Here is a 26,759-nt window from a genome sequence, read left to right as displayed (position 1 = left end):
GCAATAGGATAGCAGCGTGGAGGAGGGGAGTGACAGCAGGAGCTGCCATCCTTCGATTTTGAAGTGTTTTTGCGCGCCTCTAGCGGCGATCGCGAATTTTACAGCAGCCGCGCGGTACCGTAGCGTTACCTATGCCGTTACCGCGTTGACCGTGACCAAACGAAGCACCGTTGCGTTCATTCTGCCTTGGATGGCCGTACATAGCGGCGCTGGTTCTAGTCATGGAGTTCAAGTATCCTTGCCACCCTAGTGTTGTCATGGCTGAAGCATCACCGAAGCTGTAACGCTATAACTCTAGTTTCTTTATTTTGCTCACACGACTGACGTAGGGTCACGTGAGAGGAGTGCGAAAGGTGCGAAAGCGAAAGCGTTTGTGTTGGGGAAGGTTGGCGGTGTGTTGCCGAGATATATCTCGGTCAGCTGATACCATTCTAGCTGTCAGCAGCATACTAGTACCTGTGCACTTCGGCAACCCAGCAGAGGAGTCAAGCTTGACTCACCAGGTTGGCAGCGATCAGGCTGACGCAGAGTGCTACTGCTACCGCGTCGTCTCCCCTTTGAGCTGCACCGAGTTGCTCAAAAAATTTCTATCGTCCCTCTGGTTTCGGGATAATCTCGCATCATGTTGGAGCAACAACAAGGTAATGCAATTTCCCTTTCGCTGCGCTTTCCTGGGCGACCTTGTGAATCACGAAAGTATTTTTTTCCTTCATGTATTGTACGCTGCTGAGGGCGCAAATTGCGCAACGCTCTTCAGTACAGCCAGCATCTGATTGAAGAGGCTGCTGTTGGACGACTGCCTAGCATAACGTTTTTATTATTTCTTCAAAAATGCTAGCATGCACTAAATATATGAATTTAAAAAAGTCTTGCTGTTTTTATTGGCCCTTTAACCTTCGGCGACTGGCTTAGCTATCTTAAATTTTGCGACAAAAATAAGGTGCAAGAGACGACGTAGATATAATACGGGACACGAGCATGAATTCAAATACGAATGAAGTGTGCTCGTCTAGGTGTTACTAAGTATTGTTCAACGGACAATATCGCCATTTCACATATCGACGTGTAAGATATGGCGGCCGTCAAATTAATTGTGCTTGCCATCGCGTGGACTTTCACTTCCCATTATATCATGCGCCTTTCGGTGCTGCTTTCAGCTTGGCGAAATTTGAACGAAAGCTCCGTTTTCAAGAAGCGCGACTCGATTTTCTGTCTGCTTCCCACACAATGTGGCCGAGCTGCTGAGGCCTGTGATAGTATATAAATGGTACAGTGTGGTGGATATATATTGTGCACAAGCCACATAAAAGCCTGTGCTGCTCTAAGAAGGACACATTTCTGCCAGGTGCCAGATTCCATTTGGAGCCAGCAGAGGGCTGGCCCGCGGAACATGGTGAATGTCCACATTGATTGATGCTATTGGTGCAAGGCACCTGGGGCAAGTCACTGAGGCTTGGAAATGTAGGCAATTTTGATTGCTGGAGTTCAAGCCTTCAAAGGTCCTTCAAAGCGTGACAACCTTCTGCATTGTTAAAATGACTCATTTTTGCACTCAGGGGAAAAACTGTCAAAGATATGCCGCATGGTGAATGACGGAAAGAAAATTGAAGGCATGCCATGTGGTTTGTTGACTGCAACATCGCTGTGATTTATATAATTCCACTGTGTTGTATCAAGTACTACATCAACCATACAAACTGCGTGTTTTCTCAACGAAAGATTGTGTGAGCACCGAAGAGCAGTTCGGAGCAAGTAGAACAACGGAAAGGCAGAGCGGTTAAATAGGCAGCGCTCAGTTTTCTGCAGCTGCAGTAGGGATGGCACTGAAGGGAGGGAAAAAAGGAGAAGAGGGATGGAAGGTCTGAGAAAAATATGGCGAGTAGTAATGTGACTGACCACTGCCACAAATGCAAAGGGTTGTTTTAAAGAAAGGAATTTGAAAATGCACCTGACTTTACGATTGTGCAGGAGTACTGATATGGCTCAGTAGTTGGGTTGTGAGGGCAGCACCATTTGAAACATCTATTTCTTGCACAGATTAAAACAGCAGCTAGCGAAGTATAAAAGTCGGGAAAAGAGGACATTTTTCGTCTACAAAATGGGACTCGGAATAGTTTCGGATATGTGAAATTTCTTGGGGTCTCTCCCCCCATCCCCCTTAAATCTGCCCCTGGTTGACAGAGGACGTGCTGTCTTTTGTATCCAAAAGTGAGAGATAAGCACGTGCCTCATGAGTAGCTATCACCAAGAAGAGATTGCATATCTGGAAAAATGCACATGCATCAAGGTTTTGTGATTGCTTGCTGTGCTGGTACATGAGCCTTGCAATTTGTGGTTATGTATTTATGTATGCAATAAAAACAAATATCAAAGCTTTCCCTGATGTCTAGCACTGTGTCTCATGATTCCTTTGCTTTCCCCTGTGTTGTTTGTGCTAGTAACCACATTGCAGCTTTTTACTGATCACCCTACTCCAACCTTGTTTTTCATTGAGCACTTTGCCTTTATTTAGACAGGCAGTCTGGCTCATCATCTTTTTCACTGTTCAGGCCCCGTTTTCTACTTGTACAAGTGCACAATTAACAGAATGATGCCTGCACTGCCATTTTGCTTCAACCATGATCTTACCAAAACATAAACTTGCATTATTTTTGTGCATTAGGATTAAAAGTTTAACTAGCTGGAACACACCTAAGAAGACACAAGCAGTGAAAACGTGATCAGCAAATAAAAATAGGAGCACTGCCATCCACTTACTTGCCGTGTTCAAAAGTTTATTAGTGTCTTTGCTCATGAAGACTGGTGCTCAGCTGGAGTGTTAATAAAACCTTGTTCTTGTTTCTTTAGCATGCAATAATTTATGCTTTAAGCATGCCAGCTTTTTCAAGAAAGCCTGCTGTTAATTTTTTAAAACATGGCTTTTGGGGCACTATGTTACCTGTGTTGATGGACATCAGAAAAAAAGTGAATGTTAACTAGTAAGCTGGCTAACTAATTTGTGATATCTTTCCAATTCTTGCAGTTCGGCATCTTTTAGCAATAAAAAATTTGTTGCTATACATTAATAATAGTCATATCAATGTTTGGAATTTCAAAAATGCTCTTGCCCCGTGGTGGTGCGGTTCAATCAATTTTGCCTATTTCGTGCCGAAAGATGCGTGCTTTTAAAAAACTCGCTTTCTGAGCAATGCACCCCAGCACTGTCACTCCATGGCGAAGGTGCAACCTGGCCTACGTTACCAACTGAGCTGGAGCAGCAAGCAGTGCCATGCATTGCATTGAAAGTGGGGTCGAGAAGGGGACATTGCACTTGCATGGTGGCGTGATGGCCCTAGAGGCGTTGCTTAGAGCATGGATTCTTCGAAAGCACGAATCTTTTGGAGAGGGGGGGGGCCAAAATTTATTGAGTCGCAGTGCTGAGGGTGATCGAGTGTTTTAAATTCTAAAATCTGATATAGCTCTTACTAATGACCAGCTGGTGATCTTTATTTGCAACTAGACACATAAGTGTAATACACAAAATTATGAGACATTAGTTAAAGGGGCATCGAAAAATTTAATCGCCGCCTATTATTTTTGTTAAGTGGATTCCTTGTGCATTCTTGACACCAATGAAAGAAAATTATTGAAATTCAAGCGTGTAGATGAAAGTTTTTACTTAAAAAAATTCGAAATAGATGGGGCGAAGATATGTTTCACTCGATTGGGTGCTACAAACCAGAACTATGCCTTCCTTGCGCATGCACAGTACAACCTTGCATATAGTTGTTTTCTCTCCAGTAAGGCACAGCTGCACATTTTGACAAAGTCGCCTTTCCCTGCACACGCTGTAGATGACAAGCTTCGCAAAGGAAGCTCTCTCGATGTTTTTTTGTTGACAGGATTGGAAGGCACGCTGACTCTTCCAAACCTAGCCACTTGTTTGGCCTCTCTCCTCACATTTTTGGCCGAGGTGTGTCACCTGGATTTTCTTTTTTGTTGCTTCCTTCATGGTGCAGTCTGAGCGGCGTATGCAGTGCTCACCTCTGTGAAATTTTGAGGTTAAATATAAAGTGTTACCTCTGGCTACTCCGGTATGCTCTCGATTGCTTTCATGCCTTCATTTTAAAAATTTGACCCTTGCAAAATGTTTCCTATCATTCACACATCCCGTTTTAGATCCAGTTCCTGAGTACAAAGGAACAGAGTTAAAACTGGATGCCCATGCCTTCTGACATCATCGGCTCAAAATGCGCTTTCCTGCTGAAGATGCAAATATTACGATTTCAGCTATCGTTAGGGTGCTCGGGCACCACAGGGTCTTATACTCTATAGACCTAGAATAAAAACCACATGCTTGCCCAGCATGCAGGGCCTCTTTAACCAGTTAACTGAATAACATTACTCGCCTGCTTTTTGATGTCTGCCAGCTCTGTTACAGTTTTACTGCAAAAGCCATCCTCATATTTCAAAAAGCCTGTGTTTAAAAAAATTGTTTGGTGGACCTCCTTAAAACACTTGGTGTATGCCTGCATGTTCATGGCGATTTCATCCTGGGCAATTTTTACGTGAATGTGTTTTAATACAATAATATAACAAGGTCATGCTTGTGTAGAGTGGGGAAAGGAAGCCCCCCCCAAAAAAATGCAGGAAGACATGTTATTTACGAAATGAAATTTATTTTGTTAGCAATCACACCGAATAGCCAGCCTATGCAGTTGTCTGTGCATTTTTGCCTTGGAAGAGCTCTGTGTACCGAACATATGTGTTTTTTTTTTCTCCTCACATATTGTTTGATGTTGTACTCCGTCAATGCTGCTCTGTAAGAGGAAGCCAGGACCTCTCAAGCTGTCTATACAGCTTTTTCCATGGCTGTCCTCACAACACCAGTTGTGGAAATAAACCTTCAAACTCTCTGTCTTTGCAGTAGTATTGGCTCTGTATGCTCTCTATTTGCTGTAGCAGAGAGACAGGCTGGTGGCTCCTTTTTGTTGTCTCACTTGCTCCGGTATGTGGCCTTTCTTTTGTGTGATCAGGTCGAGTTGCTGCAGAGGAGCCTCGTGGACAGCTCCTGTCCTCTCTCAAGAGCTCTGTGTTCATCCTTGGCACAGCATTCGTGGTGCTGGTGGCAGGAAGCAACACACTTACTTGGCAAGTGCAATTTCAATTGCAATTTCAATTGCAATTCAATTTCAAGTGCAATTAGTTGCCTAATTTAATCTCTGGGCTGTGATATGAGCTTTCACTCTGTGCCCCCCGGCATGGCTGGCCGTAGAGAGGGCTCATTGTATACATTTTGACACTGGGCTGAGGCGGAGGTCTGTCCACGTTTGTGTACAAGCCTAGCATGTGTCAAGAGTGGAAGTTCTGATTGCATGCTGTTGGAGAGTGATGCAAGAGTATATGTGCACACTGATCTAGATGATCTGAGCTCGAAGTCAGCCGAGCTTGTCATCTTTCAAACGCATTCAATGTTTGCCCCCCATACATGTAGACCGTGTAAGGCAGGTAGCACATAACACAGGATTAGGCGATGGCTTCAGGTGTATGGTGTAACCAATATCAACATGCAGTTTTCCCGAGTATTTCGGTGGTTCGGTATGACTGTTCCCTTTCTTCCTTGTCCATACACTTTACCTGCAGACAGAGCACTGACATACAGCTGTGAGGGAACGTCAGTATCTGATGGCTGTCTATGACATATGGAGGCTGTGCTGTTGTTTCTTGTTACTGCGGTTACAAACATGTAGGATAGTTCTTGGATTTGGCACTGCTGTTGGTGTGCACCACTAAAAAACTTCTCTGGAAGTGCTGGTCACCAATCAGGTAGGTTTGTCAGCAGATAGGTGTTGGGAGTTCAAACCTTGACCTCGCAAAATTAGGGCCATGGCAGCTCCGCTGGTGCCGTTCAATGCTGGCATTGCGTATGCTCCTGTACTGATGCCTTCGGGCTCCCTATCCCATGAATTGGTACCGGTTGCTCCAGCTTCAAAGGAGCTGTCACTTTGAGAACAAATCTTCTTTTTTCTGAAATTAATTGAATTGAAAATGTACTGGTTTTTATACGGATCGGGGAAAGCCACTTGAAAAATAGGAATGACGTGCTTATTACTCATATGGGTAGAGCACAGTGGAAGAATATAAGAGGTTCTGAACAGGGTGTTGAATTGAAACTGGACAGAAAACCAAAACAGAGCCGATTTTTTTCCCGCTATCTTGGAACTGACCTGAACTGGAACAAATCAGAGGAACAGTTCCAAACCTGTTCCCGGTACGGTTCCAACCCACTTTTGCTGGCAACTTACCGTCATTATTTTTTTCTTTTATTGCTGCTTGTAAAGCGCTCTTTTCGCTTAATCCAAAGTGCTACTGCATACCGCAAACATTAAAATCGTGTTGAAAAATTGTCCTTGAAAAAAGATGACTATAACTAAGGAAAATGTATTGCCACATAGCACCAACCTCTGGTGTCTGGCTGTTTCATCCCAAACACGGATGCCCGCTGCACTGCACTGTGGCACTAAGAAAGTTGGCCCGTGCAAGAGCTTAGCTTCGTAGGCAGTGAAATAATAGCATATAGTTCGTAAGTTGAGTTACATATTTAGATAAATAAATATATAACCATGTACAACTCAAAAACGAAATGATAAATCTGTTAAAAACATGTAACGCAAATCACTTTATTTCCCTATCATTCAAAGATGTCGTAATGATTCACATGTGTCACATGGCACGTGCATAGCGGTCGTATGAGATGCAGTGCCAGCAGATGCAATTTGATGACTGAGACTTCAGAATGATAAGGCGACGTTGATGGTGGGAAAGCCACCTTTGGCAGCAACTAACCGGTCTGTTCATGAGTTGTTGTATCTGAACTTAGCACAAAGATGATTCCATAAGTCGATTTCACATTTTGTCCCTAGCGATCACTGCATGTTTTATTTTCCTTGGCAAGTTAAACTATGCCAAGAGTGATTCTCAAGTGTTAAAACGTGAAGACTGGGTGGAACAAGGAACTGATTAGAATTACTGGTAAGAGTAATAATTCACAAGCTGTATTTGGTTTACTATCGTTTCGGTCCGTACAACTACGGTGTCGAAAAAAGGAATGCGTTTCATCACTCTATCCACCATCACTGATGCGAATACCCAAGACAGTCGCGAAAGATGGCACTGAAAGCTAGAAGTGCACTACTGAGAGAAAACGTATCTAATGAGCAACTTTGTCTACAGGTTGTGTGGTGTGACAACGAAGGTTGGGACAAAAACCTTGAAAAGCAGGCAGAGAGACAATGTCAAGCGAGCCAAAGGAACCAGCGACTAAGCCCTGAGAAAAAAAAAAAAAAAACGGAGGTGGGAATGGCAGTAATTGTGCAATCGGTGAACTGCAGCATGAGGAACTGAAAGAAAGAAAAGCCGGTGGGGTGGCGGGAAGAGGCTCGCTTGAACAAGCATTACAGGAAGTTAAAAAAAAAGGAAGGGTGAATGGAGTCATTATTCCAGTACCACTCCTGTGTACGAGACAGCTTACAGGACACAGGGTCCCTGAAACTGTCCCTGTTATATTTTTTGTGTGTGTGTGTGTGTGTGTGTTCGCAAACATGGTAAGAAAAAGTTTCTAGCAGTTTCATGACGTCCTTCAAGAATGCTGATGCATACAGGGCATACAGAATTGTACTCTTTGATGTTTACAAAATATGGTCAGGCATAAAGCATTCAATCTTTTTAACAGCAGTAAGGCCAAAATTTGGTGTGCTGGCTTGAGCATCAGAAATTTGTAGCGCTCACTTGCAAGCACCCCAGCAAATGAATGGCAGTGATCAACTGCAAAGGAAAAGTTATTAGCAAAATTATGCAGTTTAGTTTCAGAGGAGTTCTTTCAGAATCCATATTGAAAATTGTCAGAAGATTACCCAAAGATTGCCATGTTGCAGCGAAAGACCTGTTTTCCTGTACTTTGATGAATGAAATGGGCTTGTAATCTTTTGCGGGACGAGGATTTCTTAACATATGCAAGGAAACTACTTTCCGGTTGTCCTGGAGAGCATGTGATTCTGATGGCTGTCAGAAAGTAATACTGAGTGTATATGTATTATCGGGGACTGTGGACCACGCAAACTGCAACCGAAACGTATAACTTTCGTACTGGCCAGTACTCTCGGATCATACTTGTCGATGTGAAAGTTGAACTTCAGTTCTTTCACGTGTGCTATAGAAATAAGCTGATAATTCGTTTACGATGTGGTTATAGTCCAAAATCGTCAGATGTACGGTCCAGAGACTTTTGTCCCTACCTGTACATTTTATATGTACTGAGTTTATTTCATCTTCACTCACAGAGAAATTCTTATTTTGCTGTTATTTGCCATTTCCAACAGTCAATAACAACTGTATAGGTCGATCAGTGGAAAATTGCAAGCAGGAAATACCAGAAAACAGAACATAGTACAAAATGATAATGCAATTTGTTTGACACCTTTTTGCAGGTGTCCGCCAATTTAGAAGTTGTGTAATTGATTGGTTTAATTTATCAGCAAGCAGAAATAAGAAATATATTTTGTTTGCTTTAGAAGGCTGCTACTAGTACTGTTAATTTCATTCTTCCAAACTATACTTGTCGCTTTTAAAGGGGATCCAGCTTTCATTACTTACTTTGTTGTTTTTTGAATTTTGATGAAATAATTTCTGCATGTTAGTAATGTTTCTAAACTTAGATGGGCAAACTTTCAGCACTTTATGTGAAGAGCTGTTCTTTTTACTTTGTTTTGTATCTGCATATTAGCCCGCAGTTAAGCCAAAACATACCAGAAGACTGGTTCAATCTTCAGTGAATTTCTGAATGTAATGTACTATGTGTCATGACACTATTTTTTCTCCCAAAAGGAAATTTCTGGTGGTAATTTTCTTGTATGGTGTATTTATTATAACGGGTGGATTGCAAACAAGATATCATACAAAGAATTCATGTGCGCTGCACAATTTTCATCGCTGATCAATCTGCCAAAGCACAATGAGTGTAGCCTAAATTGACTCGCAGCAGCCAACAGAGAGGTCTCCTTACCATTCTCGATAGTTGGTGGCTTACATTTGAGGCTGCCTTAACAGTCTGATGTTTTGTACTTCTTGTTGAAAATATGTCAGTCGCAGAAGTCTGAATACAAAATAATATAACGGTAGACAGGCAAGTTTAGCTGACCAAGTACACGAGCAGATATGCCATTGTTGTCTGCACAAACTCCTCCGATTGCTAAATGCAGCTACTGCAGGACACCAGTCTCAGTGCAGGCAAGCGTGTGGTGAGACCTTGAAATTTGCTTTTGAAGTGGTAGCTTCACTACTTGAGGTAAAGCCAAGGTCACTGTGTGCTTCCGATGACCTTCAAGCAGCTTCGAGGTCAAGTTGAAACTTGAGCCACAACCTTTTTAGGTAGCTGTGTTCCCACCAGGGTCAAGGCCAAAGTCAAGGTCAAAGATCAAAAGATGTGAAAAGTAGTTTAAGTGAGCAGCTGCGGGGCAAGACACATGGTCGCTGACGTCAATCTTTTTAACCAAAGCTAAACCACAGCCAATTTTTTTGTGTGTGTATTTGCTTCTGTGCATAAAAATTACAGGGCTGTGCTTAAGTCTGCTGAAGGCTGGAATTCTTTACAGGACCATTTTCATTAACTGCATCACCATTGTCATCATTTACTATTATCATGATCCCCTACTGCTTCATCATTGTCATTGCTACTATTATCCTCACGCTAGATAAGGAAAATTACGATCAGTTTCTCACGAGATCTGCGTGACCTAGTGGCTTGCACTCTCGGCTTCGGTTCAGAGGGATAGTGGTTCAGTTCCTGCTGGAGACAGATTTGTTTTTTCTTAACTGTCAATTCATGCGAACATTTTCGAACTTCATGCGAAAATTTCCGTCAGTTCATGCGAACTGTAATTGTTCTTTGCATTTGCTAGAGCTGCTGTTTTATTTATATCTGCAGTTGAGTGTATCTACATTCGAGTGTCAGTTTTTAACATTTGTGCAGAAATAAAAAATGTTAAACACTGCTCATAATTTTTTCTCACTGGTGCACATGCAAACAGCTTTGGCTAATTGTCCTTTTGAGCAGGTCATGAATTAACTGGATACTTTCAAATGCCTCTGTGATTAGAAAAGTGGCGTGCAAGCCACACTCAGAATTGCAAAAATATGGTGGCAGTGCCATTTTGCGCTTGCTTGTTTTCTCTTTATATAGCCTGTGTGTGTGTTTTGTCATGGAAATAAATTTTGTTGGCAGTAAGTACATTGCCATGTAGCTGTTCCCTTCTTTGTTCTTATTGTGCACTCTGAATTTAACCTAGAAGAACACTGAAAAAGGTTGTTTTCGCCTTCTCTCTCTAGCAGGGAAAAAAATGGCTTCCAAGAAAAGGGTGTGAGTTAAGATATCCTGCTGTGCACAGTAGCTGTTTGGTGATGGTCTGGTTTACTTACTGCCTCTTAACCGCACTCGTCAGCACCTTTGTACATTTCTTGAACCTCCATGGCATATCATCAGGTACTGTTAAGAGGAATGGTCAAATCCCAGCCTCGGCATCCACTTTTTGACGGAGGCGAAAAGCTAGGCGTCTGTGTGCTGTGCAATGTCAGTGCACTTTAAAAAACCCCTAAATTTCCGGAGTCGTCCACTACGGTGTCTCTCATAGCCTGAGTCACTTTGGGACGTTCAACTCCATAGACTAAACTAAACTGTTAAGGAGAATGGCAGGGTTGGCCTGTTTTCTCGCATGTGAGAAGAAGCTTGTTCATTATTGTTCATTAATGCATCATAAAGTGAAATATGGTGCTTCATATGTTGCCAAACATCTCAAGTACTCAACATTCTGCACTTGCCTTTTTTTGTGGCTTATAGTGGAGTCTCAGTGCAGCAACTAGGCGCAACGCTAATGGAAGGTGCTTTAATTTCTAAAGAGACAGCCAGAAATAAGGTGCCACCGTGCGACGTTTGTGGATGTTAAAGAATCCTAGGGGGTCAAAATTTCCGGAGCCCTCCACTACCATGTTTCTCTTAATGTATATCGCTTTGAGACGTTAAACTGCAGGAGGCAACCAAACCAGCTGTTGAATTTGTATTCAGGCCTTCTGCTTTCTTGCCCTGGTGATCAGTTTGTTCAGCCTGGTGCATAGTGGGTCACTATTAGCATAAAATCACGTTCTCGGTTCTAGTTGGTTACACATGTCTGTAAAATCACAACTGAAAAGAAGGGCAAGGACAAACAGAGAAGACACCACAAAGCATTGTTACTCTGAGCGCCAGATTTTACATATCCTGGTGCCATGAATTCTCAACAGGGGGAAGACAGTGAACAGCAGCGACACCTCTGGAGGATGTACTTTGCGCCGAATGCAGAAACCAAGTGACGTTGCCACCGCCACGTAGGGGACAACGCAACATGTATCCGTTGAGCTGGAAAATGTGTGCTGGACTGGTAATGCTGGACTGGTGTCTCTGTGTATACTGCACCTTTGAACATACGTAGCATGAGTACTTTTCATTGGCACTGACCTGACTGGAAATGTTATGTGCGTGGTTTGGAGATATTGAGCCTAACCCCTAATCTCCTTTGGCAGGCATCTGCAGCGTTTCTGGGGAGCCTCGGGCAATTTCTGGCAGGGCCAGTGGGATGCTGTCGAGGCCTTCTTTGGCGGGGACGAGTTCTCCAAGGGTGTCTGGGGTCAGTCTTTCTTCTGTTCCTGTGGCTTTCTTCCCTTTCTTCCTTTGTACGTGTAGTTTTCTCTTGCAAAGAAGGTTAGGTTAATAATGGAGCATGAATTTGGTTGCATGATGGTCACAGAGTATGCTGAACTCTCGCAGTCATCACGTGTTGGTTCTCAAGCTCACCACGTTTACCAACACATTCCTAACCCCACTTTAATGGTGTTACCATTTCATTGGCATGCCAGTGCAGTTATTGCCATTTTGAATGGAATGTTGTCCTATCGTACCTTCTTGTTGAGAGAGCTTGCAAGCCTTGGACACGCCCACCAAGTAATGTTAAGTGTCTGTGTTATTCCAGGCCACAATAGCACAGTTGACACTTGCAAAACTATAGTGACAGTACTGATAAGGCAATGCAGCACTAGCATTAGCTCTGTAGGATATCGGCTCGACCACTGATGAATGCATCTGACCTCAAAGGTTCTTATGCTGGTGGATGACCTGTGGAGCTGCGAGAAGCAGGTGCCTGAAGAGCACCACATTTTAGTGGTACTCATGCCACTAGATCATGATCGAGCATAAACGCCGCAATTAAATGCATGCTCACACATCTGCCTATAAAGAACCTAGTTCTCTGGCGAAGTGGTGTAGCATTTCCTATGCACCATGTTTTAAAATACTACTCTGTAGGCCATGGTCATGGGAAAATAAAGAATTTAACACTCCAACAAAAGCTCATGAAGAGAAATCTAATAAAACTTCAAGGCCTGCATAGTTCCTCCTTGAGAGGTGACAAAAATAGGGCAACAGACACGCATCGACGCCTTCCTCTGATCTGCCATAGTTTGAAGAAAAAAAGTGTCACCATGTGAGTAGCCTGAATGTGGGCAAGTGGAAGTTGCATGTACATATTACATACTAAAAATTGGGAGGACAGTTATGCTCCACCATTAATGGTATTGCGCAATAACATTAACGACTCCTTTTTTCAGTTCCATTTGCAGATCCTTATTCACACGCATGCACATTGCTATCAGTTTATTACTAATCTTTTAATTTGTGCCTATATATTATCCTACACATACTCATTAGCATGCAGTCCTAAGCTACCACATCATGTGAAAGACCACCCTACATAAATACAAAGCCCTGCTTTAACCGAGCCGTACTGATGTCCCTGTGTGGTCTAAGAGTAGCATGTACCTGGCATTCAAGGTTCCTTGAGTGCTTGGTTCCAATCTCACCCTCCCTTCTCAAAGGCGAAGCCTGAGTTGGCAGCATCTGCAATGGGCCATGTCACGGGGTCTCGTGACATCATACAACCCAATGATTAATCAGTGCACGATCATGTCACCTGCCAACTACCACCTGCCAGAGCCATGCCTGTGATTTATTGGTCATAATGCTGACAGTGCCATATTTATACAAAAGGGGGTGTTTAATGCTATTACATCAAAACTTTGGGTTTCTCCTTGCGAGACTATATTTCTGTTGGAATTTTCACATCCAAATGATGTAACGCCCACGCGGTGGTATGTGGAAAAGAAGAAAATAAAGTCGAGCAGCGTGGGCTTGGGGCACAAGACAGGTACGTGCAGTTCGGTCCTGGAAGCCTGATACATTGCCCTTCTACTTCTGGTGCCCCGCTGTAACCCCGTGGACATTGACAGTGGTGACTCCGGACTTGGAAATGACCGAACCCGTCAACCCTCCGCCTCCATGCGACCCTTCGCGTGACGCTACCTCATGCCCACAAAACGTCACGGCCATTCAGCTTCGCCTGCCATCGTTCTGGTGCAAGAACCCTCAGGTGTGGTTTTGCCCATTTGGAAACCATCTTCCATCCTCACCACATCACCTCAGAGATACCAGCACCTTCCTTCAAACCTGTCTTTCGAGGTGGCTGATGATGTCGCAGACGTCATCTCTGCACCAGTGTGTGATGCCCCATACCAGTACCTCAAGCAGAGCATTCTGGACTGCGCCACAGCGCCCGAGAGCACACGCCTTTAGCTCCTCTCCGGCAAAGAGCTTGGAGACCGCCGCCCATCACAGCTGCTCACTAGCATGTGGTAGCTCCTGGAAGGAATCGCGGTCGATTCCAGTGGTGTGCTGTTGAGGGTGTTTGCCGCAGTCCACCTGCCTCATCTTGGCTGCTGCAGATGACGTGTCTCTTGACCGCCTTGCACAGTTAGCTGACCGACTCCATGGCGCGTCTTCTCCTTCGGTCACCGCCCTCACTTCCAAAACTGAGTTCTCCACCATCTCCTAATTAGAGGCACGGATTGCTCAGCTTGCCGCTTCATTTGATGCCCTCCAGACGTCCTCATTAGTCCAGCGCTGCTTCTCCCCAGGTCCTCGCCGCCGTTCCCCTTCCTTGCATGGCACCCGCTCTGGAAATTCTTTGGCCTCAATTATTTGCTGGTATCACCGCACTTTCTAGCACAGTGCCCGCCGATGCACTTAAATGCGATGTGAGAAACGCAATGGGAAAACCATAGCTTGGTAAAATTCTTTACTTAATATAAAAGCAATAAAGGCCTTGTTCTTCAGAAAATCCGGCGCTGTCAGCATTGTGAACGAAAAATTAGAAGCATGCTTCTGGCAGGTGGTAGTTGTCAGGTGACATGGCTGGGCATGGATTGCTCAGAAGGTTGTGTGATGGCATGATGTGGCCATGTGGGCAGAGCAATTCCTTTGAGATGGGAGGGTGAGAAGGAAATTGATTTCAGGACCCTTGGATCCTGAATCAGACTCACTACACCTAGCCTTTACAGGCACAATCATACGGCTTAGTTAAAGTGGAGCTTTATAACTATTGCGGGTGGTCTTGCATGTACTGCAATAGCCTAAGAGTGTATGATGATGGAGGCGCATATTAAGGGATGAGTGATCAAGCAAGTAAAATTGCATATACGTGAAGTAGGGTGAGCAAGGGAGCCACAGGTGGGAGCCATTATCGCTGTTTCATGATACTGTTGAAGACGAAGCTTCTGTGCATTCGCTTTTGTCGTGTTATCACCTGCATGTTGTTCAGGCATGAATGACCTTGCAGGCACGTTTATCGTCACTTTTGCCGTATACTGGCTGGTGGGAGGGCTCTATACACTGATGGACCTCACCGGACGTCCCGCGTTCCTGCTGCGGTACAAAATCCAGGACGCAGCTCCATACCCAGTGAGTCCTCCAGATGAGCAGAGAGTTATTTATGGTCACCAATGCAGTGGAACAGTGTCTAGAGAGGCAGTACACTCTTTATGTGTGGTGCAGGTCAGTGCCTGGCAGGTGTGGCGGGTTGTACGCCAGGTGCTGTTCAACCAGCTGGTTGTGGGCCTGCCATTTGGTCTGGTGGCCCACCAGTTGTTGGTGTGGCGTGGCTACGACCGCAGCCACCAGCTGCCCACCTTTCACTGGGTCCTATTTGAGCTGGCTGTCTGCGTGCTGGTGGAGGAGGCGGGCTTCTATTACTCGCACAGGTGTGTGGAAGGGAAAAACGAGTGTCCTGTTGTGTTCATGGCAAATGTGAAAATGTTTATACAAAAGAGGTGTGTTTGTTAAGTTGTACCTGAATATCATCTTTCCTGCTCTTGTCCTTCATGGCCTGTACGCTTGCCCTCTATTTGGTGCATGTGTGGCCACTTGCAGGAAAGCCTTGTGCCCCAAAAAGTGTGATTGTGTTTTTGTATATTTTTGTTATCAAAACATTTTTCAACTGTGCTGATCTTTAGAAGTAAAACTGTTTAGGTTTCTTCATCTACCTTATATTCGCAATATTTTGTTCTGCAGCCTCATGCAAATTCTATATCATGATTGTCATGATAAAAAAAAAAATTATATACAGAGCCCAGAAGCAACTTAAGATTGAACAAGTGAATTGGGCCACTCAGGAAGGCCCTTTGGGCAAACTTCTCCTTTGGGATTCAATTTTCTGCCAAGTATTATATATATACTGCTCATTGCATAATTCTATGCGTCTCGTAGAATGCAAAGCTATTGAATCCTTATAGCCCGAATTTTGCACAGAAATGACATTTGGTTGGCAGTATTGCTCTGTATTAAGTTTGTTAGAGGTGCTTGCTTGATTCGATCTTTAACATAGGACTGTATTTTACCTTTTCATTTTGCTACATAGATGCTGGGGCACTCATTTTTTTACAGCGTTTCAGTCATAGAAGATAATTGGTCAAACTGGTTCTCGGAGGCTGAACGAAGAAGCATAGGGCAGGGATTACAATTGATATCACTGGACAGAAAAAGCAATGTTATTTCCAATTCACGCGTAATTCCACAAAAGCTTTGCGAGCATGAGAGCAGGACTGGGCAGCGCTCACTGCAGTTTTTTGCATAAGGGGAAGAACAGCAAACATCAGACGACACTCCGCCATGCTGCTGCATGCCCTACTCGCATGCTGACTCATTAATAAGTCACAAAACTTAGTTTGACCAAACATGCACTAAATTGGAAGTTTTGTTTGTGTATCGCAATAAATCTTTTCAAGCTTGAAATGCGTGTAGATGGTGCCACCTCTTGTCTTGCTTATCTTGCTTCGCCATCACCGCAGATGTTGCGGGTGTTCGAATTATTCTGGTTGAATCAGGCATGTATTCTAAACGGATGTGACAACAAAACAACATTGCCAACCAGTTGCCATTTCTGTGCAAAATTTGAGCTATAAAGGTTTCCACAGATTAGCTGAGAGGACCGTCCTACGGAATGCATATAATTGTGCAGCATGCATTATATCAAACATTTTGTTTTCCCCAACACCGTTGAGTTTGTGAAGCAGAATATTATTTCCAAAGAAAATATTGATTTTATGCTAGAAATTCAAAAACTGCCAGTTTTTCCTTTTTTTTTAATTCTGTAATAGCTTGCTTAATGGTTCTTATAGGCATTTAATTTCTTTACGTCTTTTTTTTGTAACGATGCATAGGAGATCGGAGTGAATGCATCATGACGCAGCATTTGTTTACGATGACTGCATAATATAGTATTGAATTTCTTCTCTCGCAGCCTGTCTGTTTCAATTTCATCACTCAGATTATGGATGTGACATGTAGACCACATGTAAATAAGTGTGTGATATGCAAGTCACATGAGTCATGAAAATACGGCAGAATGACCGTTGCATATGTTGTTTATTGTCGGTTCAGCTTTTGAAGTAGGCTGGTTTAAGCATTATAGTGTATTAAAACAACATATCAGCAGTCAGGCTGACATTTTTTTTTTTTTAATGTTTCGTATGAATTAAACGCACCTTGCACGTCGCAGCCATCATTGAGTTGTTGAAGCCAAAACAGCGTCGGGAAACAATTCAATTATGAAGTTTTCTTGGGAAAATATTTGAAGTCTGGAGGGAGTACTATGGGGGTGAGTGATGTATACTAAGTTCTTTTGGCTGCTAGTTCTGGTACCATATGTGGCAGAATGTGAATGCGTATTCATTCCAGGCTGCTGCACCATCCGCGTCTGTACCGGCACGTGCACAAGCAGCACCACGAGTGGACGGCCCCCATTGCCATCACGGCCATCTACTGCCACCCCCTGGAGCACCTGTGCTCCAACCTGCTGCCTCCCCTGCTCGGGGTGCTGCTGTTGGGCAGCCACACTGCTACGGCCTGGCTCTGGTTCAGTGTGGCTCTGCTGTCCACCCTGAACGCCCACTCGGGCTTCCACCTGCCCTTCTTCCCATCGCCCGAGGCACACGACTACCACCACCTTAAGTGAGCAGCAACCTCAACATAACACAGCCTCTGCGATAAGCGGCTGACACAAACATGAGCGCAGAAGCAACGCGCAATTATGCGTTGCAGACGCGGCAGTATAGAGTGCCAGGTGTTACGTGATGTTGTGAACCTATTGGCACAACCAGGACAAGAACACACACATGAAAAATTGCACACCTTTAGCAAATTTGAAGCACAAATGTAACTATTACAAATGCAAGTACAAAAAAAAAAAAAAACATCCTCAATTCTAGATGTACACAAAGGTTGCAGTGCTTCACTTGTAACATTTCGCTTCGGTTTCAGTGCATAAAATTGTATGCCTGTTGCATTATATTTAGGCAGTGAATTAGGTAATTAGAGAATATAACTTAATTGGGAGCATCATAGTTGTTGGGTAAAATGTGTCAATAACATCATTATGGAGGAAACTACCTAAATGGCCTCAGCAGTGTACTTCTTAAAATTAAAACTCGCCGTGGTGGTGCAGTGCTTAGGGCACTCCACTTCTGTGCCCGAGAATGCGGTGGCCATTTTTCGATGGAGGCAGAAAGCAAGGCGTCCGTGTGCTGTGCGCGCTGATGTAACAAGGTGGTTGAAATTTCTTATGTTCAATAATTATGATTTTCTAGTGTGACATAGTCCAATGTTTTGCTTTATATTTGCTAAGTCTTCTGCTTGCTGGTATTTACAGTCAGATCTTATTAATTTGGAAGTTCGGATCATTTTACCTAGGAGCACAGTCTCGGCCAGTACACGTGTAAGTCTGTGGCGTCAGATGCTCGTCAATTCTGACATAGCTGGGCTCGCACCAGTTAATTCAGACTAGAGGTCACATCGAGGTACGACCAGCGAAGCCAGCTGTCAACCTAGTCGACCTCCCCTAGCTTGAAGTGCATGGAATGGTGGCGCCTGTGCATCTCATGTGTGCACGCTATAGCAGCCACAATGATGATCGGAAGACCCCTGTTTTCAAAATATAGTCCAGCAGTATAGTTGCAGTTTCGGTTATCTTAAATTCACGCCATCCTGCCGCCGCTATTTAGCGCGCGAACCGCAATTCCATTTTGGACACAGCTTTGTGCGTCACTGGTCTTGTAATTTCATTTTGGGATGGCATTAGGCTGTTCTTGCACCTTTGCCCATTTCTCTCGGTTGCATCCGTGTGCATCTTCCTCTTTGAGTGCCCTGTACAGCCGTGCTCTAGCTGCGCTTTGAAGATCCGCTGTATAGTGCATGCCTCGTGTGACCTGGAGTGAATCATTCCTTAAATGTACCCAGCCATTCCTGAAGAGGCATGACTGCAACTGCATCACACTGCGAAAAGAGCTGTGGAGGCACGTTTAATATTGGTGCAACTCTTTCACATTTCTGACAGCATGCACAAAACCGAGAAATAATGTCACAGCTTATTTTCATCCCAGAGAGACGTCTAATAGATTAGTCCAATCATTTATGTAAAATTACTGTGATGCAAATGGTTTTTGGTAGTTTTCTAGAAGCATTCAAAATTTGAACTTTCGGATAATTCAAACTTTTTTCAAGCTCTCTTCAAGGTTGGATTAACAAGATTTTACTGTATATCTTCTACTTTAGTGGGATTACATTTTCCAAATAAGTTAGCAGTGTATCCAGTTACAGCAGTGTCAGGATTGTCAGGATATTTTTTCATTTTCTGGTAATTTGATGAGTAAAACTTTAATGCAAAGGAAAGTTTTGACAAAATCTTAAAGACCTTTAAGAACTGAAATTTTCTTGCTATTTTTCAGCCTGCTGGAATTTGGAAGCTGTTGCAGAAAAATAGAATTTTAATTAAAGACTCTATGGCCTAATGGAGGGAACTTTCTGTGGCTGCAGTGATGTGAGAAATTTGCTATAACACATACTTTCTGTACATTAGAAATGACTCAAGTTTGATTCCGCTGTTTTACATCAAGCAAGGTGACAATAATTTATATATGTGAATCTAACACAGCGTTATAAATTAATAGAGTGACTGTGTTGGAAGGAGATGTATGCTGTGATTTATTGTTCCGGTTATACAGATAAGCGTTTGAAGCACTGAATTTGCATACTCATCCCATTGTAATGTACTAGTAAAATAGATTTCATGCATTTTTAGAATGCACAAATTCAGTTTTTGCAGAATTAAATTTAGTGTTTGTGAAATTGTACTGCAAGTTAGAATTATATGCTTAGCCTCGGTATGTAAGAACTACAGTCCTTGTTCTTGCACAATTTTCTCTTGAAATTTCTCGCATAGGTCATACCAGTTGGCATAGGTCAAGGGGCGAAGGAATGGCAGTAATATTGTTACAGTGAAGGCCCGTGACAATATGTACAAGTATCATCAGCATACAGTATGAATTCCGCCGTTTTATAAATTGGGAGGTTGTTGAAATAAAGGGTAAACAGTATAAGATACAGGCGCTGACCTGTATTTCACACTAGGCAGGATCTAGAAGAATGGTCTGAATATTTGAACAGTCTGTAAAAAATACATGAACTTAGCAAAAGAACATCCTGGGGTGAAAAACCAGCTGTAAAAATCGCAAAATTCACCTCTTCTCACATTGTCTGGCAATATTTTAACATGTCTGAAGCCTATAGTAAAATGATTACACTCAAAGTTTAAAGGGAGGTTGTGTGTAAAGAAAGATATTTGGTAGGCTGCCAGAGTAAATGATGAGTTGAAAGAAGCGGACGCAATTTTTTTACTACTAGGTATTAGTGCACTTTTGGCACTGTGAATTATCGCTAAGTTAAGATATTGTGGAGGGCTTCTCAAGAAGCTGGAAGAAATGGAGCATTTGCCTAGTGTTTCATGCCATTTTTTTCCCTGCTCCTTTTCACCTTGCAGCTGTCTTAGCTGATCTTAAAACGTGACCAAGGCTTTTGTGATTCTGCAATATTGGCATACTATTCGTGTGCCAATTTCGTGACCATGATGTGTACTCATCTTGTGGCCATACAGGTTCAATCAGAACTATGGGGTGCTGGGAGTGCTTGACCGCTTGCACGGCACAGACCAGCAGTTCCGCCGCACAGCTGCCTATCGCCGTCATGTCATGCTGCTCAGCCTGGCGCCTCTGAAGGACCTCTGGCCTGATGAAGGAAAGAAGAGCTCCCAGTAGCATCACCTGTTAGGTACACTTTGCGCATGCTGCTTCGAAGCCTGTGAAATATTTTCGAAAGTTACGTATTATTACGCTCATTAGTATAAAAACTAGCAGTGAGACCTCAGTACTAGTTCATTTTTATTTCCAGAATCCTAGTTAATTGTTTGCTTCCTTGGCATCCTGAAAATTACAGTGCTCGTTATGCAAAGGTACTTCTGGTATCTTGTGTGCGTCAACTGTGGTTGCGGTTTCTGGCACTGCTATTGAACGTGAATGCTGCTCTGGCCTTGTTGTGGATCTCTGAGCATGCTGCATTTGCTGCACTGCTTGCCTAAGCACCTCCGTGCACTCCTCTGCAGTGAGCCGTGCTAGAAGCACTCGGATGCATGCATTGCTTTCTCAGTGGCTGCTGTTAAAAGCTTGTTCCCTGCGTTTTGCATCATATTAGTACATAAGCAAACGGTGGTTGCAGTAGTGTTCAGTATCGAGGTGGAGTAGTAGTAGTAGTAGTAGAAGGCTTTATTAAAGCGCAACGCTTAGGCGCCTAATACATCGATGGCCTGCTGGAGCAGGCGCTGTTCTTGCTCACCCTCAGCGCCAAGCCAGTCCACCCAGGCCCAGATAGTATGCAAGGGTGTGGGAAAGAAACCCGATTCCAATGCAACTGGGCATAAAAATAGGCAGTGGGAAGGAAATGAACAGGCACAGACAGCAGTTCAGTGTAGACTGTTTATCTTTAGCAAAGAGATTGGGCGTGTGGGTTCGAGAGAAGAGAATGGTGATATCATAGAACGTAGGACAAACGAAACTGTAACTCAAGCAAGATACAGCATCACCTCTTGTATGAAAAAAAAAATATATGAGCATTATTGGAGTGTGTTGGGTAGACGACACTCTCTTGTACTTCGACGCAGCTTTTGTCCTGTGTAGTTGTTAACCATCGGAGGAAGACAGTGTGATTTGAATGATGTCTTTACGGCTATTGCTAGTTCAAGAGATTTCCAGAAGCAGTTGGTTCATTGTTTGGAGGCAGTACCCGGGCCGGTATACTCAGACCTGTTTCCTGGTATGCGAATTAATTTGAATGCATTTCTGCACCAACCGCTACTTACTGGAAAGGAATCACTAGCCTCTCTTTTTGATTGTTCTGAATGAGCCTCTGTACAAAAGCGATGTCTTGCCTCCAGTTGCATGTCTCCTATCCGCGCACTGTTTAATGTATGACTGCCTAGCTTGGACTTTCTCGTGGACTGGTTTCAGAACAGTAGTGGAGTGTGCATCACCCCCGGAGGGTATTCTAGTATACTAGCTGTGTTTTGGTTTGATGACTGTGTAGAAGCCTTGCAGATGACACGTCAGTTGTCACGTTAGGTAGACACTGAGAATGACCACCTCAGCTTCTTCATTTTGGAAAAGCTTTAAAAAAAATGCATTGAAAAGCCGAAGACAGCGGTCTAGGTAGAGGCTCTGTGCTTAGCAGAGGCTCTGTGCTTAGCATGTCATTTTACAACACCTAAGCTATAACTTAAGCCCGCAGCGAAAAAGTAAGATTCTGTAGAGTCATTTCTTTGCATCAGATAGTTTTAAGTTCCTATCGTTCATCTGTATGACTCCATATATGTAACTTGCAGTTTGTCAATGTAAATATTCTTCACCATCTGCATCATCGCTTCCCGCTTAATGAGTACCGAATCACCATGTTTGAGGAGGCGTCACATAGCCCTCCAAAGAAAGGGAAAGAACCATCATAAGATTACTCCCTCATTGACAGTCTCTTTGGATATCTGTGTTGGTCATAAATAAAGTAAGAGGGCTCACACAAGCAAGTTTTTCAGACTTTTTTTCTTTTTCTTTTTTTCGGGTAAATAAAATATCCACCTACTTTGAAGATTCTGCATGTTCATGTGGCTTTTGAATTAATGAGCTTCACTGTGGTGCCTTGTTGTCTGTGCGATGTAAAATTTAGTGCATGAATTACTTATTCAGTGTGTCAATTATTTTCGTGTACCAGCTGTGCAAGTTCCTTGTTGAGTTTCAGTGTTGTTTCCATTTCTTTTGCTGCAGGCCCTGCTAGTATCTGTGGCAACCTGCTGCAATTGGCCTTTCGTGTCGCATGTATTGCTGTCCATGGCAGACCCCAGTGTCCTGGCGCCTCGACTGGCTGACTTACGGCTAAAGGAAACTGTGATAACCTAGAATGCAGCACCTTTATATATACCTCGAAAGTGCTCGTCACAAAATCAAAGCCAGCAGGTGCCCCACTATGCTTGTCCCACACGTAGGCTGCACCGTGAATGATGCTTTCGCTGCTACATGTTTTTCAAAGGGCTCAAATACTCCCGCTCCCTCCACCCCGGTGATAGAGCAAAGCAAAAGTATGCCTCATTTATTAACCAGTCACATCCAAGCTACATCAAAAGAGAAAGCTAGCAGGTATTAGTGGTTGCTGTTTGTGGAACAAAAATTACAACAAAGTACATCACTATGCTTCTGGAAAGGAAATGGCCCTTGCTCAAACAGATCGATTGTAGCCTCTAGACGAAACCAACAGTGGCTTGTATAAACTGTGGAATGTATGCTTGAAGAGAGACTTGCACAGATTGCTGAGGGTCAGTGTTGGGGTTTCAGCTGTGGAAGCGGCACTCGTTTGTGTTCCATCGTATTAGGAAATGCCATCTATAAACAGTACTAGGTGTGTCCACAGCAGCCATTATTCTGGTGAACGTTTAACGTTGACACCCGGAAAAAAAAAGTGAAACAAGCAGCTCCACTCGTACTTAACGTCATATCGTCCTCTCCATAACATGCACAGCCATGAAACCTGCATGCTGTAGTGATGTTTGGATGCCGTTTGTCTCGTGCGAAGATAAAGAATGAAGACAGAGAATGGTGGCCATGGGCCTTTGCCTGGTTGTCAGTAGGACCAAAAGACCTCAGAGTTCACCCCGTAATTTTGTTTCCTTGAAGCTCAGCCAGATGCAAAAGCTGCGAATGGAGCATGGCATGATTTCTCCCCGCATACTACTCTCGAGCATCATTTTTTTCACAGTGCTCTAACAAACCAAATGCCTCCAGCCACGACAAACCGCACTTTTTTGATATGGTAATGCAGCTGAAGAAAAATGCTCAGTGTTAGGTGCGGTTCAGATGGAATTCCAAAAAAGTAAATATGAAACCAGCACATTAGGTGTCCACACTTTCTGGAATGCTGTGCTGTTGTGCTGAGCGCCAACGTTTAAATGCAGTCAGAGTCGAGCACTGTTTTTAGTAGAATCATCCACTACGCTGTGCATCGAAGATAAATTTTTTTTTTCTTCAATAGCACTTAAGAGGTTGGGCAGCTTTCTCTGTTCACTGAGCTACGAAAAGATGAGCTTTGCTTTTCTTCGTGCTTACTGCACTGAGGGCTACACTGCGTCACCCTGTACTAGCTACACCTCACCACCTTGGGCGGCTACTCGAAGCAGCGCCTCTGTCTTTATGTGAATACCCTTGTTTGCACTGTCACTGCAGAGTATGGGGCACAGGCCATTTGTGCGTGCAAGGTTTTTAGCACAAACCAACAGCAGGAGCAAAGGTGATTTTAACGAGATTGTAAACACAAGAGGCTGATGCAAACAAATCTGTCATGATCTTCATGGAGTTGCACAAGTTCAGTCCTTGGCAAGCGAAACTGGTAGCCATCGCTTCCACTTTCAGTGCGGTGTGCATTAACGTTGGAGGCCCTATGCATTGTCCAAGACAGCTTCACGGCTGTGTGCAAGCATAGGATTGTTGTACTTAAACTTATAAGATTTTATGATGGTCGGTTTTGGCTTTCTTCTAGGTGTAGAACATTCTTTTTGAATAAAGTGTCACCCACAGAACATGACGATTGCGTTAATGTTCCCGATAATTTACTACATTAGTGTTTGTTGCTGCAGATATTGTCTCTACCATTGAAAGCAAGCGTTCTTTTGTCAGAGCAGGCTTACTTTTTGCAGATCATAAGATGGTGCTTACTATACAAATCTACATGCATCCTCACTGCAGTATTTGTTTGAGCCAGGAGGTATGCCTCCTTGTAACAAAACATGCTAATTGTGGCCACATTGCATGTAGGACTGGACAGATTAGTTCTGCCTAACAGGAAGCACCGGCTTTCCTGCAACTGTTATTTTGGGCAAGAACTGCTTGCCCATGGCTAAAGCAGTCTCGTTTGGACATTGCTTCTACCATTTCATAAGCTTGTGTTAGCTTCTTCTGGTGATTTTGGTATTTGCACAGAGTTTGTTTACCCTCTGTTTTTAGTATTGAAGCAAGAAGATATCTTGCTGATGGTGCCCTTTACACTCGTGGAACGCTTCGTGATTATGAGTATTGGCTGATTTGGTTGGCTTGCAGTGAGCTTAATGTGATCAATGTTGCATGCATTTTTATGGAATCAATTTATGTCACATGTGCTGCATGTGGCATTTTCCTAATGACATGATCAGCAAGAGGTTACGGAACGCAGGCGGATGTAAAAACAAATTTGGGGGACACTCAAGATTTGCCTTAAAAGGAGACTCGAAGCACCTTTAACACCACCCTTTCATTGAAAGAAAACCTTATTATTTTTTTTTTTTTGCTTTTTAAGTTTTTGACAGTGAAAGTTCGAACGTTTTAACATTTTGTGAACGGAAAGAAATGCTGGCAAATTTCACTTTTATTCATTTAAGAGTAAGCAATTTCTGACACTTGGTTAAGATGACTAGCGTCTTTTACAGTCATTTATAGTGTTGTGATAATATATGTCGACGGACATTTTGAGATGTGGCTATTTTTTCTATCTAAGCTAATGGGGCTTTCGAAGTGATGGTCACTATGTGTTAATAGATTGTACATTCCACCGCATGATTTGCGTAATGAGATAAGGACTTAGGGGCCATTAGCCCTAGCTTGCTAGAAGCTTTGCAGCATGGAAAAACTCAGTTCCTTTCTGGACACGTGTTTTAATGCATATTTTGTAGCCGGTGATCACACTGGTGCATCGGGAAGCCGTTTTACCTGATTTGTTGTGTTGTAGGCACTGCTTTTTAAATTTCACTGCGGTGTGACCAAATTCCGAGTATCGCTTTTAGATCCAAGTTTGCTGCAGGTAGTGTCACTAAACCATTTCCCACTCGCTATATGAAGCATGCATGGCTTGCTCCGAAGAAAGGGGCTGCCTTTGGCAGGAGCACAGCTGGCTGCATACTCCTTGCACAATGGGGCTGCCTTTGGCGGGAGCACAGCTGGCTGCGTACTCCTTGCACTTCAGTAAGAAAAGGACAACAGATACATTCATTCACACATTTTTCTGCAACAGAGAAAGGACCCGCTCCAGTTGTATGTCTACAACTGCTCAAAGGGGGTTGCGCAGTTCCTGTGATAATCGGTAGTGCGCGGTATGTAGTAGTGTGCAGTGCGCTACTTTTTGCAAGGAGCTCAACAAATGGGAAACATTGGTCATGGGACCAGTTGTGGTGAACACAATGTCATACTCACATTGGGGAGCACTGCAATGAGCAATTAAAGTCTCTACCCCATGAGTAATGAGTGCGCGCTTGGTGCAGTAGGCAGGCATCCTTCGATCACATGCTTATGATTTGTAAGCTGCGAAGTTTAGCGTTGTTGGGAATGCCTGCCATCCACCTTACCTCGTGTGTTTCTTGCTGCTCAGGATTTTCAGTTGGGCTTCAAGATGATACTTTAAGACTGGTATAAACAGAGAATGCTGAGTGCGCTCATTATGGAGTGAATAAATGTGAAAAGGTGCTCCTGGGGCTCTGATTGGTGGATTTATGTGTCTTGGCACTGTTTGCTCTTCTCTTTGAGTAGTTGTGCAAGGCTGTTGGTTACAGGTTTGCTCTGTGAGCAGCGTTCATTTCTCCAGAGTGCATGGTCCAAGAACAATTGCTATGATGCTGGGCATTGCACAGGTCTTGCTTTGAGGGTCCCTATGCTTGTAGCAAACTTGTCATGAGGCTTCGAATAATCGCCATTGAAGTCTTGCAGGGATTATGTATGAATGACATATTTTCCGCCGAAGCATGAGAGCGTTTTTGTTCCCACCTGTGCTTTACTTCGCATGAATTGATTGCAGTGGAGATTATTTAGCACTTAAAAAGGCCATCTTGGTCGCACCAAGTTGGATTTTATACTTCTTATATTGCCTTCATATTATCACGAGATGTTGCTGATGTATCGGTCCGAAATAAACACAATATGCACAA

General features: G+C 43.5%; 1 protein-coding gene across 1 annotated transcript; it reads left to right on the top strand.

Moving 5' to 3' along the window:
* The first annotated feature begins 147 nt into the window (after window positions 1-147).
* Window positions 148-26,759, top strand: LOC146191656 (fatty acid hydroxylase domain-containing protein 2). The gene is made up of 8 exons (XM_084602178.1): window positions 148-641; window positions 5,016-5,130; window positions 11,590-11,693; window positions 14,733-14,854; window positions 14,948-15,153; window positions 17,129-17,401; window positions 20,379-20,551; window positions 22,588-26,759. The coding sequence occupies exons 1-7, from the start codon at window positions 623-625 to the stop codon at window positions 20,536-20,538; spliced, it is 999 nt and encodes a 332-aa protein (XP_084458304.1). The 5' UTR covers window positions 148-622; the 3' UTR covers window positions 20,539-20,551; window positions 22,588-26,759.

Source organism: Amblyomma maculatum, chromosome 4, assembly GCF_055883805.1.
Source record: "Amblyomma maculatum isolate TAMU_Amacu chromosome 4, ASM5588380v1, whole genome shotgun sequence".
NCBI classification, from domain to species: Eukaryota; Metazoa; Arthropoda; class Arachnida; order Ixodida; family Ixodidae; genus Amblyomma; species Amblyomma maculatum.
Note: the sequence above shows the minus strand (reverse complement) of the source record. Positions and strands in the feature narration are given on the sequence as shown.

What these genes read in the sequence shown, in the direction of transcription:
- LOC146191656 (XM_084602178.1), top strand. An exon ending in GTTCTCCAAGGGTGTCTGGG is followed by an intron (nt 11,694 to 14,732) that starts GTCAGTCTTTCT and finishes ATGACCTTGCAG; the next exon opens with GCACGTTTATCGTCACTTTT. An exon ending in AGGACGCAGCTCCATACCCA is followed by an intron (nt 14,855 to 14,947) that starts GTGAGTCCTCCA and finishes TGTGTGGTGCAG; the next exon opens with GTCAGTGCCTGGCAGGTGTG.